Source organism: Platalea leucorodia, assembly GCF_965183815.1.
Source record: "Platalea leucorodia genome assembly, chromosome: W".
Taxonomy (NCBI): Eukaryota; Metazoa; Chordata; class Aves; order Pelecaniformes; family Threskiornithidae; genus Platalea; species Platalea leucorodia.
Genome location: NC_138859.1, coordinates 11190213 through 11205941, shown reverse-complemented (window position 1 = coordinate 11205941; position 15729 = coordinate 11190213). Strand labels below are relative to the sequence as shown.

At 43.1% G+C, this 15729-nt stretch overlaps 1 protein-coding gene and 1 pseudogene across 2 annotated transcripts in view; one reads left to right on the top strand and one right to left on the bottom strand.

The window, feature by feature from the left end:
* LOC309601735 (trafficking protein particle complex subunit 13-like) overlaps positions 1 to 1142 on the top strand; it is a 46956-nt pseudogene extending 45814 nt beyond the window's left edge. The window contains exons 5-6 of the transcript in view: positions 792 to 942; positions 1035 to 1142. The product of the transcript in view is annotated as a trafficking protein particle complex subunit 13-like (transcript). The remainder of the gene's footprint in view (positions 1 to 791; positions 943 to 1034) is intronic.
* Positions 1143 to 7579: 6437 nt separating this feature from the next.
* The window catches only part of LOC309601622 (small glutamine-rich tetratricopeptide repeat-containing protein beta), a gene marked incomplete at its 5' end in the record, with an annotated part of 28333 nt that continues 20183 nt past the window's right edge, over positions 7580 to 15729 (bottom strand). Inside the window, 3 exons of the mRNA XM_082334764.1 lie at positions 7580 to 7708; positions 9244 to 9327; positions 9574 to 9611. Of these exons, the coding sequence (XP_082190890.1) occupies positions 7597 to 7708; positions 9244 to 9327; positions 9574 to 9611 (234 nt within the window). The 3' untranslated portion in view covers positions 7580 to 7596. The remainder of the gene's footprint in view (positions 7709 to 9243; positions 9328 to 9573; positions 9612 to 15729) is intronic.

Genomic DNA, 15729 nt, shown 5'->3' with positions numbered 1-15729 from the left:
TGAAACTACTGGTCTATTACTTGAAACACATCTTTTGAATTACAATGATTTAAAAAACAAACAAACAAACAAACAAACTTCCATAATGATCTGTTAATACTATTTGAACTAGGAAATTGCCAAAAATCTGTAGTGGAATTCCATGGAACTGGCTGCAGTATCATTGAAGATTGCACCCCATACTTAAATCACAAATCATCTTAGTTCTTAAACAAAATTAGTGCTTATATAGAATTTTTTTAAACTACAAGTAATTTTATGAGAATAAATGATGCCATTTGTATCCAGTCTGATTTTACTGCTAGTTCTGCACCACTCCTAGAATGCCTGCTAAACATTGTTGACGTAGTCTTTTGTACATAGTTATCCATGTTTTGACTTGATTTGTGTTTACACTATGATCCATGGTAGTCCTTTATTAAAGGGTGGCAAGAGTGACATTTAAATAAAGTAAGTCTAAATATTAGTTGAAGCCAGGGACTAAAGCATGTATCTTGTCTGCAGTTACTTCTCACGAAAATCTTGTCATCTATCCAAAATGTGAGCGGTATTATGCTATCTAGTATAGTTAAACCCATGACAGAATGCTCGTGTCAGACAAAACTACATGCACCTGAATTACTGCACATCACAGTAAATCTTGCTTGCCTTCTTATAATTACATAAATTAATTATAAATGCTTGATTAATAATAACCTGAACAATAAAGTAATCAAGCTGTTACATGTCTGCAGTCCTTGAATGCTTAAAAAAAGCCCACAGGTTTATTCTTGTTTTTCAATTTCCTCTAGCAGTGAAAGGACTATGGATCTGGTTTTAGAAATGTGCAATACTAATTCCATCCACTGGTGTGGAGTTTCAGGAAGGCAACTTGGAAAGCTGCACCCAGGTTCCTCCCTCCATCTTGCACTTACATTGCTGTCTTCAGTGCAGGGATTGCAAGTAAGTCTTTATAGCAGTTTTGTTATAAAATAGCTGTTTTATAAGCTTAGTAATTCCTTCTAATAACACTTATAAATCTTTTCCCTTTCTAGAGTGTCTCTGGCTTAAGACTTACAGACACGTTTTTGAAGAGAACATACGAGTATGATGATATTGTACAGGTCTGTGTAGTTTCTTCAGAAGTCAAACAAGAAAGCTGAAGAAAAAATTCTGTATTTCTGCTGGGCTTTTTTTTTTTTTTGACCAACTTCCAATGTTTTGTAGCTGAATCATATTAAAAAGTATACAAACATAACTATGCCTATTTAATTTCTCTGAACATTTTTGGAATGTTTTAAAATCTTTTAAAAAGATGCATATGCATTTTATCTACTGAAAATAAAGCCTTTGAAAAAAGTGTAGCTCTAGCAAATTATATTGCATTAACATCACCGGGGGGGGGGGGGGGGGGGAGAGATTAATATGAAATAGTAGCACTTTGTACTTATTTTTGTTATTTTAATTATTTTTAAAATATTTAAACAGTTTTAAAATTGTGGTTCTGACAAAACTGCTTCAGTTTGAAGGAACTGGCCTTTTACAGACCAAGTTCCTGGAATCCAAATCCCTATAAGTAATACTTCTGGGTACCTGGAGTGGCAGTATATTTGCATGGTTACATGCATAGCCATAAGAATTAGAGCCTGATAAAGGCATGAGATGAGAGAGTGAGTACAACTGGCACTGTCAAGATGCTAGTAGCTAGAAAGTAGAGCATCAGCCCAAGAACGTGCTGGTTGTGGCTCCAGTCATTGTGAAGGAGTAATACAGCAAATCTGTCCCAATTAGCTGCAGTCTTGTGCAGAGTTGTGCATCCCTGCAATACAGGGCGTGCTGTGAACGGGTATGTTACTTCTGAATTAGTAGAGAACTGAAAACTAAAATAGCAGCATTCAGGCGTTTGTTTTTTCTTTTTTTATTGTTAAACTGAAGTGGTGCAAATTATTCCTCTCATGCCAGAGGCATTTAAGTAGATTTTTTTTTTTTTAGGAAAATGAGAAAAACCCTGCATAGCTGCCCTAGATCAAGTTCTCCAAAGCATATGCAGGAGGGAATTCAGGACTTGGTTAAGCACTGAAATGTACTTTTCCCTAGCTTTTGTTTTGACAAAAGGTGGAAATGTTTTTGGCTGAAATATCTAAGGTCATCCTAAAGATCCATCTTGGATTTGGTCATCCAAATATCTAAGTCACCTAAAGGTAGCCATTTAATACAGAAAATGGTGACTGGCTTTCCTAGTTAACTAGTGTTAAAGATTCTACTCAGTGGCTTGTCATATTTCTCAGCTACTGTATTGGCACTTCGCAACCTTAGTTAGTTTTGACAGTATTTATTTAAGACTTTCCTATGTATAAAATTTAAAATGATGGATAAATTTATGACCAGCTTATTAAATTAAGGGAATGAGTCCATACAGGGGAAAAAAATAATAAAACTACATCCCACACATCTAATAAAATGCATAACACCCAACATCAATAGGTATTTATGTGGTGGGTTGACCTTGGCTTGGATGCCAGGTGCCCAACAAGCCACTCTATCACTCCCCCTTCTCAGCTGGACAGGGGGGAGAAAAATATGATGAAAGGCTCATGGGTCGAGATAAGGACAGGGAGATCACTCACCAATTACCGTCACGGGCAAAGCAGACTCGACTCGGAGAAATTAATTTAATTTATTGCCAATCAAATCAGAGTAGGGTAATGAGAAATAAAACCAAATCTAAAAACACCTTCCCCCCACCCCTCCCTTCTTCCCCGGCTCAACTTCACTCCTGACTTCTCTACCTCCTCCCCCGGAGCGGCGCAGGGGGACGGGGAATGGGGGTTGCAGTCAGTTCATCACACATTGTCTCTGCCGCTCCTTCCTCCTCCTCACACTCTTCCCCTGCTCCAGCGTGGGGTCCCTCCCACGGGCTGCAGTTCTCCACGAACTGCTCCAGCATAAATCCTTCCCACAGGCTGCAGTCCTTCAGGAACAGACTGCTCCAGCATGGGTCCCCCACGGGGGGTCACAAGTCCTGCCAGCAAACCTGCTCCAGCATGGGCTTCTCTCTCCATGGGGTCACAGGTCCTGCCAGGAGCCTGCTCCAGCATGGGCTCTCCACGGGGTCACAGCCTCCTTTGGGCATCCACCTGCTCCAGCGTGGTGTCCTCCACAGGCTGCAGGTGGATATCTGCTTCACCGTGGACCTCCATGGGCTGCAGGGGGACAGCCTGCCTCACCATGGTCTTCACCAGGGGCTGCAGGGGAATCTCTGCTCTGGTGCCTGGAGCACCTCCTCCCCCTCCTTCTTCACTGACCTTGGTGTCTGCAGAGTTGTTGCTCTCACATATTCTCACTCCTCTCTCCCGGCTGCTGTTGCGCAGCAGTTTTTCCCCCTTCTTAAATATGTTATCCCAGAGGTGCTGCCACCGTCACTGATTGGCTCAGCCTTGGCCAGTGGTGGGTCCATCTTGGAGCCGGCTGGCATTGGCTCTATCGGACATGGGGGAAGCTTCTGGCATCTTCTCACAGAAGCCACCCCTGTAGCCCCCCCACTACCAAAACCTTGCCACACAAACCCAATACAATAAAAAAAAACCAAAAACCAAAGCAATTTACCTGTTACTCTAGATATATCAACAAACCAAAACAGTAAAACCACAACTATCCACACAAAAAATGTAAATAGCTTTATTTATAATCTATTTTGAAGTTAAACTGACACAAGTTGAAGGGGACGTAACTGTATGGTAATAAGAGGTAGGAGAGAGACAGAAATAGTAAACAAGTTGCATTTTGCCAGTATGACTATGTAGCCTTCAAACAGTGTATGAAGATTTCTTTTGAAGTTGCAGACTTAGTTCTTTCTCAGTATGAATGAGTGATTTTACTTTGTACTTGTTACAAAACCAGAAGTGCAACTGAAACAATTTCTACACTGAATATTTCATTAGCTGTTTTTCATCAGGCATAGTTAGAAGAATATATTTCCATACAAGCAGGTTACAGGAGTTTATAATTTGAGTGTAAAACATTTTCTTCTCTAACAATTATCACACTTATATGCTGGAACAGTAATGATACAAAACCAATTGGGTGTTAAATGCATATTTGTTCAATTGAATGATAAATTGCAATTGACCTTCAATTAAAGCAGTATTTACTGGTATTGTCATTTACCACTTGATCTAGCGGGATGAAAAATTTTAGTGCAAAATAAAGTGCAGTTATTACACAGGAAAAGATTCCTTCCTTACCCTGTGATTAAGACATACTGCATGACTCTGTGAAACAATCTAGCCTATTTAAGGCAAAATAGATTTTAGCATAAATGATCTCTCTGTTCCTGGCTTCAGTGGAAAAGCATGTAATGATAGCTCCTGTTATTGGTTTCACTGTTTTTTATTTAGGCTATAAAGCCCTTCCTTTAAATATACAAGAAACAAAGAATGTTTACAAATTAAGTAAGTATTCTGCCAGTTGTAGCAAATTCCTAAAGGGTTAGCTAATGCCATCAACATTTTAATAAATACTCTGTTTACATATGATCTGTACTGGAGTAAAACCTAAACACGACAATAGTGTAGTATGCAAAATGAAAGTTACTGCTCTATAAAGATTATTTCAAGAGAAATTTTCAGATAACTAACCAATGCTTCATCCCATTTAACCTTGGGGATAGTTCCCCCATAAATCCAGTAAGCTATAGGGCTTGTACTTGACAGTACAACTACTACAGCCAGTCTTTGAATATTATCATATTTTGCAGTTCTTAAGGAACTCTGAAGAGGTTCTTGACACTCTTTCTGTTTTGAAGGAGAAAGGTAACCGACTGCATGAAGATTGCTGTCTGTATTGGGTCTGGCTGGGATGGAGTTAACTTTCCCCATAGCAGCCCTCATAGTGCTGTGCTTTGTATTGGTAGCTAGAAAGGTGCTGATAACACACCAGTGTTTTGGCTACTGCTGAGCAGTGCTCCCACAGCATCAAGGCTGCCTCTCCAACATTTCCCCCCCCCCTCACCCCCGAAGGCCAGTAGGCTGGGGGTGGGCAAGATCTTGGGAGGGGACATAGCCAGGACAGCTGACCCAAACTGACCAAGGGGATATTCCATACCATATGACATCATGCTCAGCAATAAAAGCTAAGAGAAAGGAGGAGGAGAGGGGGCATTCGTTATTAAGGCATTTGTCTTCTGGAGCAACCGCTATGCGTACTGAAGCCCTACTTCCCAGACTTTCTGGCTGGACATCGCCTGCTGATGGGAAGTAGAGAATAAATCTTTTGTTTTCCTTTTGCTTCCGCACGCAGCCTTTGCTTTATTAAACTGCCTTTATCGTGACCCATGAGTTCTTTTTCATCTTATTTTCTCCCCCCTGTCCTGCTGAGGAGGGGGAGTGATAGAGCAGCTTGGTGGGCACCTGGCATCCAGCCAAGGTCAACCTACTACACTGTCACACAGTAAGGATAAATTGAGTGTTGAGAGATCTTGCAGTGCTGTCCAGTCCACTCTGGATTTATTGGTTCCCCTCATCAAAGTTAGTAGTGAGCAGTTGAAAATATGAAAGAGAGAACTAAGAATAAACATGAAGTTTAATAGGAGATATGCTAGGAGCAATGCTTCTCTCCTGCCACAACACACTACTCCAAGCAATGTTTGTACAGTAGTTGTAGCCCACCTACGGCCTCCATTGATCTTTCTTGTAAATGGTATCCTGTCCTATTAAATGTGACTGAACTTAAGTAGCAGTTTTCTTGAATGGATTAGATTCAGAATTGGAACAACCCCTGAAAGAAGATCGTGTTAGGGATTTTCTTCTTTGTCATCAGATGTTAAGTCAGAAGCTGTTATTTGGAAGTGCGTTTAATGTAAAGCTTAAGTAGCTCTACAGCCTCAAAAAGGCAGCTACAGCAATTTATACAGAGAATTTTAAAAAACCCACACATTTTAATGCTGTGTGTAGGCAAGCTCTATTGAATAAAGTATGAAATGCCTTACAGTTGTTTAAGTTGCTCTATTAAGCTTTACCTCTTTATTTAACAGATGGTAATATATATTTCCTATTTTTGTGTTTTCTCCAATTCTTTTCATTTCTCCTTGGATCCAGCTGCATTTTTCCCCCTGTTTTAGTAGAAGACAACTCATACAATAGATGCATAACTAGCATTTGTTACAGTCAAGTGCCTGACTTAGCCCCAAATTTTGCATTTGCTTCTACTCAAGGCGCTCTTTTTTTGACCACAAGATGAATCAAATATAATGTCTGAGGTCCAGGAGTTCCTGTGTATTTCTCCATTTGGCAGTCTCTATTGTTACTCCTCCACATACTTTCTCCCGTCTAACTGGCCAGCAGAGGTCACTTTGTCTTAGGAATCAAATTAGTTTTGATATATACAAATTGGAAATTGGAAGTGTTGAGAACCTCCCTGGAGTAAAAACAAGTGCACCTTGTAGCAGAAAGCAGTGTGAACAGTAAGCAGAATAAAAAAAGGTAACATAATAAAATACAGAAAATCAGTAGTCTCTGAAAGAGTAAGATTAGCTGAGCAGGGTAGGAAGAGAAATGCTGTAGACTGGAAAAACCTTTAACTTGGCCATATAACCATCACTTAAGATAGATATGTGCAATGAAACTTAAAAAAAAAAAAAAATCCTTAATTGTTTAAGCCAGTGATTTACCACACAAGAATAGAAAGAGAATCCTTCTTTCTAAGGCAGTTATTTTTTGATAAATTTTCAGTACTAATTATTTGTACAATCATAGGATCAGTTTTAGCTTATTACAGTTAAGAATTTTAAGCTTATATTAAATACTGCATACATACGGAATGTAATACAGTTTGCCATGCCTAGGAAAATAGTGCCATAATGCTGACCTCCAAGGCTACCATCATGATTTGAGGGTAGACATGGCAATAGAAAAGCCTAAAACTTCTTAATAATCTTTCCTTTCCCAAGCCAAGTTCTGTTTTGGTTTCTGTGTATTATCCTACTCAGGATTAGTGTCTTCTCTTTCTCTACAATTTGTGGTACGCCTTCATATGCAATCATCTCCCTCTCTCCTGCCAAATGAAGTTGAAAAGTATTTCATGTTACTAATGACAGCCCCTCCACAGGCTTAAAGAAACGGACTTTTCCAGCATTAGTTTTAAGTACATTCTATACTCCAACACTGATTTATGCTCATTATACAAGGGCACATCAGATGGGCCTATTGTTTCAATAGCATATTTGACAAGGAGTACAGCCATAACGATTTTCACCATAAGAATAATGTGCCTTTTACACTAGGATTTTAGAATTAAGCTGTTATGCAAGATCAGCCTACTACAAAACTCCTCCCCACTCAAGAGATCAATCTAATGCACATACTGAAAATGACTTGTATGTAGGGATTTTAATAAACCACTTAATCTATTTAGTGTATTCATTTTCAGAGGAATAACTATACATAAGCGATATGTTCCAAGTTATGTGCAATAAGTCTATTTAACAGATTTATTCTTGTTTGCAAACATGCACAAAGAATTTTCTGTCTTCTATTCAAGCAGAAGTTACAGTGCTGCTTTTGCTACTATGGAATGCATTTTGGGGTTATATACCATTCCAATTCACATGCCTCCTTTAAGTCAGGAATGCTCTTCAGTGCTGCCACTGAAAGATCTGCTCCGGACATGATTTCTCAGTTGCTCTATGAGCTCTGGATTCTGTTGCTGTATCTGTTGTGCAAACTGCTGCCCCCTGTGTTGAACAGTTTTAAGTAAAATCAACAAGTGGAAAAAAAAAACCTGACAAGAAGCATTTGTAAGAAAGCAGGATATCCTAATATAACTGAAAGCTGCATTATATGAAAGTTAAGACTAAAGATATCTTGATTAAGACTATACAGCAAGATAGCTGTAAGTATTACCACTTTATCTAGTTAAAGTCTCTCCAAACAGGATTATCATCAGGTCTTCATTTTCATTCTTTAGGACTATTACTTCTACTTGATAGCATGGAGAAAAAAAGTATTATCTTACTTGCTAAAACTAAAAATTTAGCAACAAATCTGCTCCAGTGATTTGCTCCCTTCTTTTTGAGAGGATCCATTCTAGTTGTTTAAGATAACTACTCTTATAGTTGAAGTTCTAGTTTTTCCAGAAATACAGTATGCAGCTGCCAACTTGTACGGCCAACAAGATGTCATTAGTAGAAAGCAAGCATACAATTACACCTGTATGACTGAAGTAATGATAGATCCATCTCCATAACAGTTGTAGCTTAAGAGTAAAATTAATATGTGAGATTAATTCCATGTAAAAGATAAGCATAACCCTGGTTTACTAGAAAAAGCAAGTAAGTAAAACATATTACTTCATGAATAGCCTGGCATGGCATTCTCCGTAACTTCTGCATTTTGCCCAAGTAGCAAATTATCAAGACTCCTTTAAACCACAGTGCAGGTTGAAGGAAAGCCACCATTTTCATAGATCTAGGCATAGCACATGATTTTTGTGAAAACAGCCCTTGATTTTGTGGGAGCACATTCCTGTCTGTGATGTGAATTATAAATTACTTTTGCCCTGAAAACTTAAGGGGCAAAACTTAAAAATAGTTTGAAACAAGCTAGAATGCTGAAATAATGTAAAATTGTATGCTTGTTAAGAGGTCTTGCCATGCATGGCAATGAGGTCATGCAAATTGCATGTTTTTGTGCAGACTCTTCCAGATGGATTATTATTATATTATAAAAGACTTGGGTCCTGGTTTTTGTGAAAGCCACTTCTCTCCTTATTATACTGAGTTCCCTGAAGCCTTCCTAGTCCAAATGGAGGGATGCCAGAGCACGGTCAGTCAGGAGTCAACTTTAGAACTTGTTGAAAGCTGTACTAAATAAATCTGTAGCTTTTCTAACTAGTGTCTGGGATATCTGGTAATAAATTGATCAACACAATTTGAAAGCACACGTAAGAGTACCTAAAGGTTTAAAGGAACATTTTAAAGGTTTAAAGGAACATTTTTAATAACTGACATTTAGAAAGTAAACAGTGTATGAGAACCAGAAAGTGAAACTGAGCACACAGTTCAGTCATTCCAATTGATGGAAATGTAGACAACAAACAAACAAGATAGTGGAAAATAAGTCTTTAAGTTCTCAGTTTTAATAATAATCAGGTATACAATGGGGACAGGCCACAGTATAATTGGCTTGACACTATCCCTTTTAAATAGATGGTGCACAATGATGCTTCTACAAATGTAACAGTTAAAATTATGCAATTCATAACACTTACGCATGGATCAGGCTGGACAAATCTGACAGGCCACCAACACCTGCAGCAGGCCCACCAATGGCGTTTGACATCATCCCCGACATTCTGAAACAGTTAGCACAGTGTTGGCATTGGGGTATGCAGAGACCTTTACAGTAAGCAATAAACTGTAGTTCTTTGTTGAATTGCTGGGAGGAAATAAGCTGCAAGAGGAAGAAACTGCAGTAGTTCTATTTACAGTAAGCAAAAATACAATTACATTTTCAGGAATACAGTACTATCCACCTTTTCTCTTATTAATTCAACCCCCTAAAGACATTTGTTTCAATGGTACTCCATTTTAATACTTACAATTGTTGAACTTGAGGATTCTGCATTAAACTTGCTGCCTGGAATAGACAATATGTAGCTGAAATTATAACACATTTACTACTTGGGTATCACTGAGGAAAACGTGGAAAAAAAAAAGAAAAACCCACAAGGTGCATTCTATGTTGTATTACAAAATTAAGCTAAGTTTATGTGCAGAGAGATGTATGGTCCCCAGGAAAAAGAACCATTACAGGAAAATATTTCAAGGATATGAAGCTGAGACAATTTGTTACATGTTAGATAACAAATACTGGTTACAGATTCAAACATGAAAAATATGACAACAAGATATTAAACATAAAAATCCAGTACCGGAAAACTTAAAATACAAAAAAACCACCAAACCCCCCCCAAAAAATTAACTTAAGACTTCCAAGGACAAAGGTTTTCTATTGGGCTTTTTGGAGAAAGGTCTGTATTTTGTTGATTCCCAGCCTGGACAAATCAGTTTTGCAACTATTATTACTAGTGGGTATAAACTGTTAAGATTATGGCCACAAAATATTGCAGAGTAAACCAGCGGGGACTTACTTTGTACCATGGTTTTGTGGTAACGTATATCTTCTGTGGTAACTTGCATATCTTCTTACTTTGTAGTAAGCATGAGGTTATTTAAATTTCTCATTCATAATGTACCTCAAAAATTATTTTGTGTTTACCATAGTGTAAGGGTGTATATGGACAGATACTATAGAAACTATACTTATGTTGTCCATAGTATATCTGTTATCCGTCTAACAGAGAGGTCTTAGAATAAAGCTGATCTTCTCAGGAAGCGTATATGGGTATTCAAACTTTAAGGACATGAACAAAGTGTGTATTGTTTCCTATAAATAAACTGCACAGATCATCCTTGTCTAATGAACTGTTAAACCTATCAAGAAGGTGGTATTCGGTAGTGGATGGAGCACTGCTGTGATTTGGGTACAAATCAAAAGCATGAAGAGTCAATCATCTTCTTTCTTCAAATTGCTCTTATTTTAAGCTTGTTGCAGTAAATGAGAACTTAAGTAGTAGAAATTTCAACTTTGCTATCCAGCGTCTGAGAAATATGCATTCTTGTACCTTCTCAGGCTCCTGGTTATGGTGATGTAAGGCTTTCTCTGGAGACTCCTTCCTCCTCACACTCTTCCCCTGCTCCAGCGTGGGGTCCCTCCCACGGGAGACAGTCCTCCATGAACTTCTCCAACGTGAGTCCTTCCCACAGGCTGCAGTTCTTCACAAACTGCTCCAGCGTGGGTCCTTCCCACAGGGTGCAGTCCTTCAGGAATGGACTGCTCCAGCGTGGGTTCCCCACGGGGTCACAGGTCCTGCCAGAAAATCTGCTCCAGCGTGGGCTCCTCTCCACGGGGTCACAGGTCTGGCCAGGAGCCTGCTCCAGCACGGGCTTCCCATGGGATCACAGCCTCCTTTGGGGCGCATCCACCTGCTCCGGCGTGGGGTCCTCCACAGGCTGCAGGTGGATATCTGCTCCACCATTAACCTCCATGGGCTGCAGGGGGACAGCCTGCCTCACCATGGTCTTCACCAGGGGCTGCAGGGGAATCTCTGCTCTGGTGCCTGGAGCACCTCCTCCCCCTCCTTCACTGACCTTGGTGGCTACAGAGTTGTTGCTCTCACATATTCTCACTTCTCTCTTCTGACTGCTGTTGGGCAGCAGTTTTTTTCTCCCTTCTCAAACACTTCTTTTGCCTTGTTGTCCCACATGACGATGTCATCGATGTATTGCAGATGTTCAGGGGCAACACCCTTTTCCAGTGCAGTCTGGATCAGTCCATGACAAATGGTGGGGCTGTGCTTCCACCCCTGGGGCAGTTGATTCCAGGTGTGTTGGACACAAAGCAAACTGTGGCCTGCATTCTGCTGCCAAAGGACTTGGAAAAAAACGCATGGGCCATGTCAATTGTAGCATACCACTTGGCTGCCTTTGACTCCAGTTCATATTGGAGCTCTAGCACATCTGGTACAGCAGCACTCGGTGGTGGCATGACTTCATTCAGGCCACGATAGTCTACTGTTAACCTCCACCCTCTGTCAGACTTTTGCACTGGCCATATGGGACTACTAAAGGGTGAGTGAGTCTTGCCTTGCCGATCACTCTCCTTGGCTCTCCAACTGACGAATCAGCTCATGGATGGGAGCCAGGGTTCGTGCGATGTTGCCACCGGTGCACCGTCCTGGTAGCAATTGGCACCTGCTGTTCTTCAACTCGCAGCAATCCCACAACGAAGGGATCTTCTGAGAGGCCAGGCAGGGCAGGTGACAGCTGTTTGATCTTCTCTGTGTTCACAGTGGCTACACCAAAAGCCCATCGGTACCCCTTTGGGTCCTTGAAGTACCCTCCCCTGAGGTAGTCTACGCCAAGGATACAAGGGGCCTCTGGGCCGGTCACAATGGGGTGCTTTTGCCACTTGTCCCCTGTTAAGCTCACCTCAGCCTCCAGTACAGACAATTCTTGGCATCCCCCTGTCACTCCCGAGATCCAGATGGGTTCTGTGCCCCTATACCCCGATGGCACCAGCGTACACTGTGCACCAGTGTCTACCAAAGCCTTATACTTCTGTGGGTCTGATGTGCCAGGCCATCGAATCCACACAGTCCAGTAAACCTGGTTGTCCCTTTCCTCCACCTGGCTGGAGGCAGGGGCCCTCTATTCCTGTTCCTGGTCGGAGTGTCTGACTGTCTGACCCTTGCAGTTTCAGACCAGAAGTCCCCTCACCAGGATCAAGGGAGGTGATCTCAGTCCTTCTGTGTCTGGGAGATCGCTGATTGCCGCCTTGTGTCTCTACAGCAACTAAGCTGACAGCCTTCTTGGGTGGCCCCTTCTTAACAGCTCTCCTCCCTCTCATTTCGCGTACACGGGCTTCCAGCTTAAAGGTGGGTTCACCATCCCACTTCCTCATGTCCTCCCCCTGGTCACGCAGGAAGAACCAGAGTGCGCCACGCAGCGTGTGCCTGGGGCTCCCTTTCCCTCTGACCGGGGCAGGAGGGGACTGACTCTGTGGGGTGCCCCTGACAGCCAAGGCGCTGGCCCGTAGGGATGAGGAGGGACAGAGATTTTCTTCAAAGTTTTGGAGCCAAGAAGACACTCTCTCCACAGTTGGTGTATCCATATCTGGGCAATACATTGTTGCCAAGCTGTTAGAATGCGACGCTGGGGCGTTTTGGACCCCCCTTCCTCCACATGGCCCGTGTGCACAGGACATCCTCTGGATCTTTGGAGACCTCATCATTGTCTAGATCACTGTAGATGACTTCCAGCACTGCTAATTCTCTCAGGTACTGGATGCCTTCATCTGCGGTAGTCCACTTTCCTGGGGAGTTCACAAGATCTTCCTTGAACGGATTTCTTGCCCTCACGCTTGAGAGGAGCCGTCTCCAGAGACTGCAAATTGCTGCCTCTTTTCCAATTCCTCTCTCAATTCCCCGGTTTCTAGCAAGGGATCCCAGCTGTTGGGCTTCCTTACCTTCCAATTGCCGACTGTCGGCCCCGCTATGCCAGCATCAGATCGGCCAGGCAGCAATCTGCTCGCCTGGCTGGCGGCTGTAATCTTTCTGCATGTCTTGAAGTTCTGACAAGGTCAACAAGGCCAACCTGAACAACCACTAGCGGATAATAATCGGATGATTGTACCGGCCTAGGGAGCTTCCTGGGAATCTCTTATACTTGCCCCAGGGAGGCAGCAGACTTCCCTATGGGATGGGTCCAGTCGGCATATCGGGCCCTCTGTTCCCCTCGGAAGGGAGTCACCTACGACAATTACCCTTCTATTTTTCTTACCAGTGGCTGTTGTAATGCGTGGGGCTGACTGGCTCCCCCTAGTCAACCCCTTGGATAGATCACTGTCTGCATCATCATCCTCCTGGCCCTCAAGTTCCAGAGCCTCGTACCTAGCCAGGACCTGGGGGTGTTGGTTGACAGCCACCTGAACATGAGCCAGCAGTGTGCTCAGGTGGCCAAGAGGGCCAATGGCATCCTGGCCTGTATCAAGAATAATGTGGCCAGCAGGACCAGGGAGGCGATAGTGCCCCTGTACTCGGCACTGGTGAGGCCGCACCTCGAGTACTGTGTTCAGTTTTGGGCAACTCACTACAAGAAGGACATTGAGGTGCTGGAGCGTGTCCAAAGAAGGGCAACGAAGCTGGTGAAGGGTCTAGAGCACAAGTCTTATGAGGAGCGGCTGAGGGAACTGGGGTTGTTTAGCCTGGAGAAGAGGAGGCTGAGGGGAGACCTTATTGCTCTCTACAACTACCTGAAAGGAGGTTGTAGGGAGGTGGGGGTCGGTCTCTTCTCCCTAGTAACGAGTGATAGGACGAGAGGAAACGGCCTCAAGCTGCGCCAGGGGAGGTTTAGGTTAGACATTAGGAAAAACTTCTTCACCGAAAGGGTGGTCAAGCATTGGAACAGGCTGCCCAGGGAAGTGGTTGAGTCTCCATCCCTGGAGGTATTTAAAGAACGGATAGATACGGTGCTCGAGGACATGGTATAGATGGACTTGGCAGTGTTGGGTTAACGGTTGGACTCGATGATCTTAAGGGTCTTTTCCAACCTTGATGATTCTATGATTCTATTGTGTAAGGACACCTAGGGGGGCGAGGTCGGCTGGGAGAGGATTCGCCTGCTGCGCCGAGCAGGGATCTGCATTCATCCTCCTCCGTCTCTTGGGTCCCCTCCCTCCGCCTGGTGGCACGAGGGTAGGGGAGCCTCTGCTTCTCTTGATGTTTCCATCTGGCATGCTTGTCTCAGGGATGGTAGGGAGTGGCTCCACCAGTCTATCTCCCTCTCACACTCCCTGATACTCCTCAGTCTTGCTTCTTCTTCTTTCAGCTCTGCCACCATGCTGAGCAGATCCTCCATCTGTTCGCACCTCATGCAGGTGTTGTCTCAGGAGCCCTCCGTCACCAGAGCAAGGCTCTGGCACTCCCTGCAGCCAGAGACCTGGGTGGCTGCATGTTTGAGTGGGAGCTCCACCTGCATCACCACATCCCTTCTGGCGATGGTGATGGTTCTTGTCCGAGTGGAAACCATGGCTAAGTCTCTTCCGGGAGGGCGTAGACCACAAGGAGAGCTTGCCAGCTGCTTGCTCGCTCTGCCTGCGCGAACTGCCGCGCCATGCCCTGTTTGCCCATCCTGTTCGCCGCACTCCTGGTTACTCGCACTCCCTAGGGGCCTGTTTAAATCTCCCGCAGTTGCCCCAGCAACGCCCAAGCCCCGTCTGCCTCGCTCGCAAGAGCAGCCAGTTTTTCTTTGGCACGAGGGCCCCATCAGGCTCTTTATCGGGTTCCCCGGAACAGGAAACCCCCTTTTTCACCCCAGTCTAGCGCCCAGTCACAGGACTTACCGTTGCTGCCGCCGCGTGCCTTGCTGACTCTCACTCCTTCCTCCCGTTTCTCTGCTGAAGGACTGGCTTCTTGATCAAACCCTTCCTCTTTTTCCCCCCTCCCTTACTAATTGATGATAGGGACCCCTTGACCTCCTTGTCCACTGTTTCTTTTTCACTACTGGGGCAATTACTGTAGTGGTTGTCTGGGTCCCTATTTCAACCGTGGTGTCCTCAGATGCAGTTTGGGTCCCCATCTCAACGATCATGTTCTTAGATGTACTTTGGGTCCCTATCTCTACTATCACATCCTCAGATGTAGTTTGCACCCCGGTCTCGGTCATGGCATTCTCAGAGGTGGTTTGGGTCCCTGCCTTAACCACAGTCCTCTGATAGTACTGAACTGTGGCTCGGTAGGCACAGGCCAAGCCCCAGTACTGTGCTAGAAGCTGCTGGTTTTCAGGTACCTCAAAAATTATTTTGTGTTTACCATAGTATAAGGGTGTATATGGACAGATACTATAGAATAAACCAGGTGATGGTTTAAAGTTAGTAATGTAATTCCTACAGAAATCAGTGTCTGTATGAATAGAAGATCAATAGGCACAACGCAGTATCTGCTCATTCACTATCTTATTAAAAGTACTAGAAAAAACAGACATATACAGTATTAATTTTATCAACTGATATATTTCCATACAACCTCTCAAAAGTAAATCAACTGTTTTCTCTAGTCTACAGTTGGATATAAAATGCCAAATTCGGGTCAATTCTATGGGAAGTATAGGATTTTTTTCTCTTCCATCAGTAACAA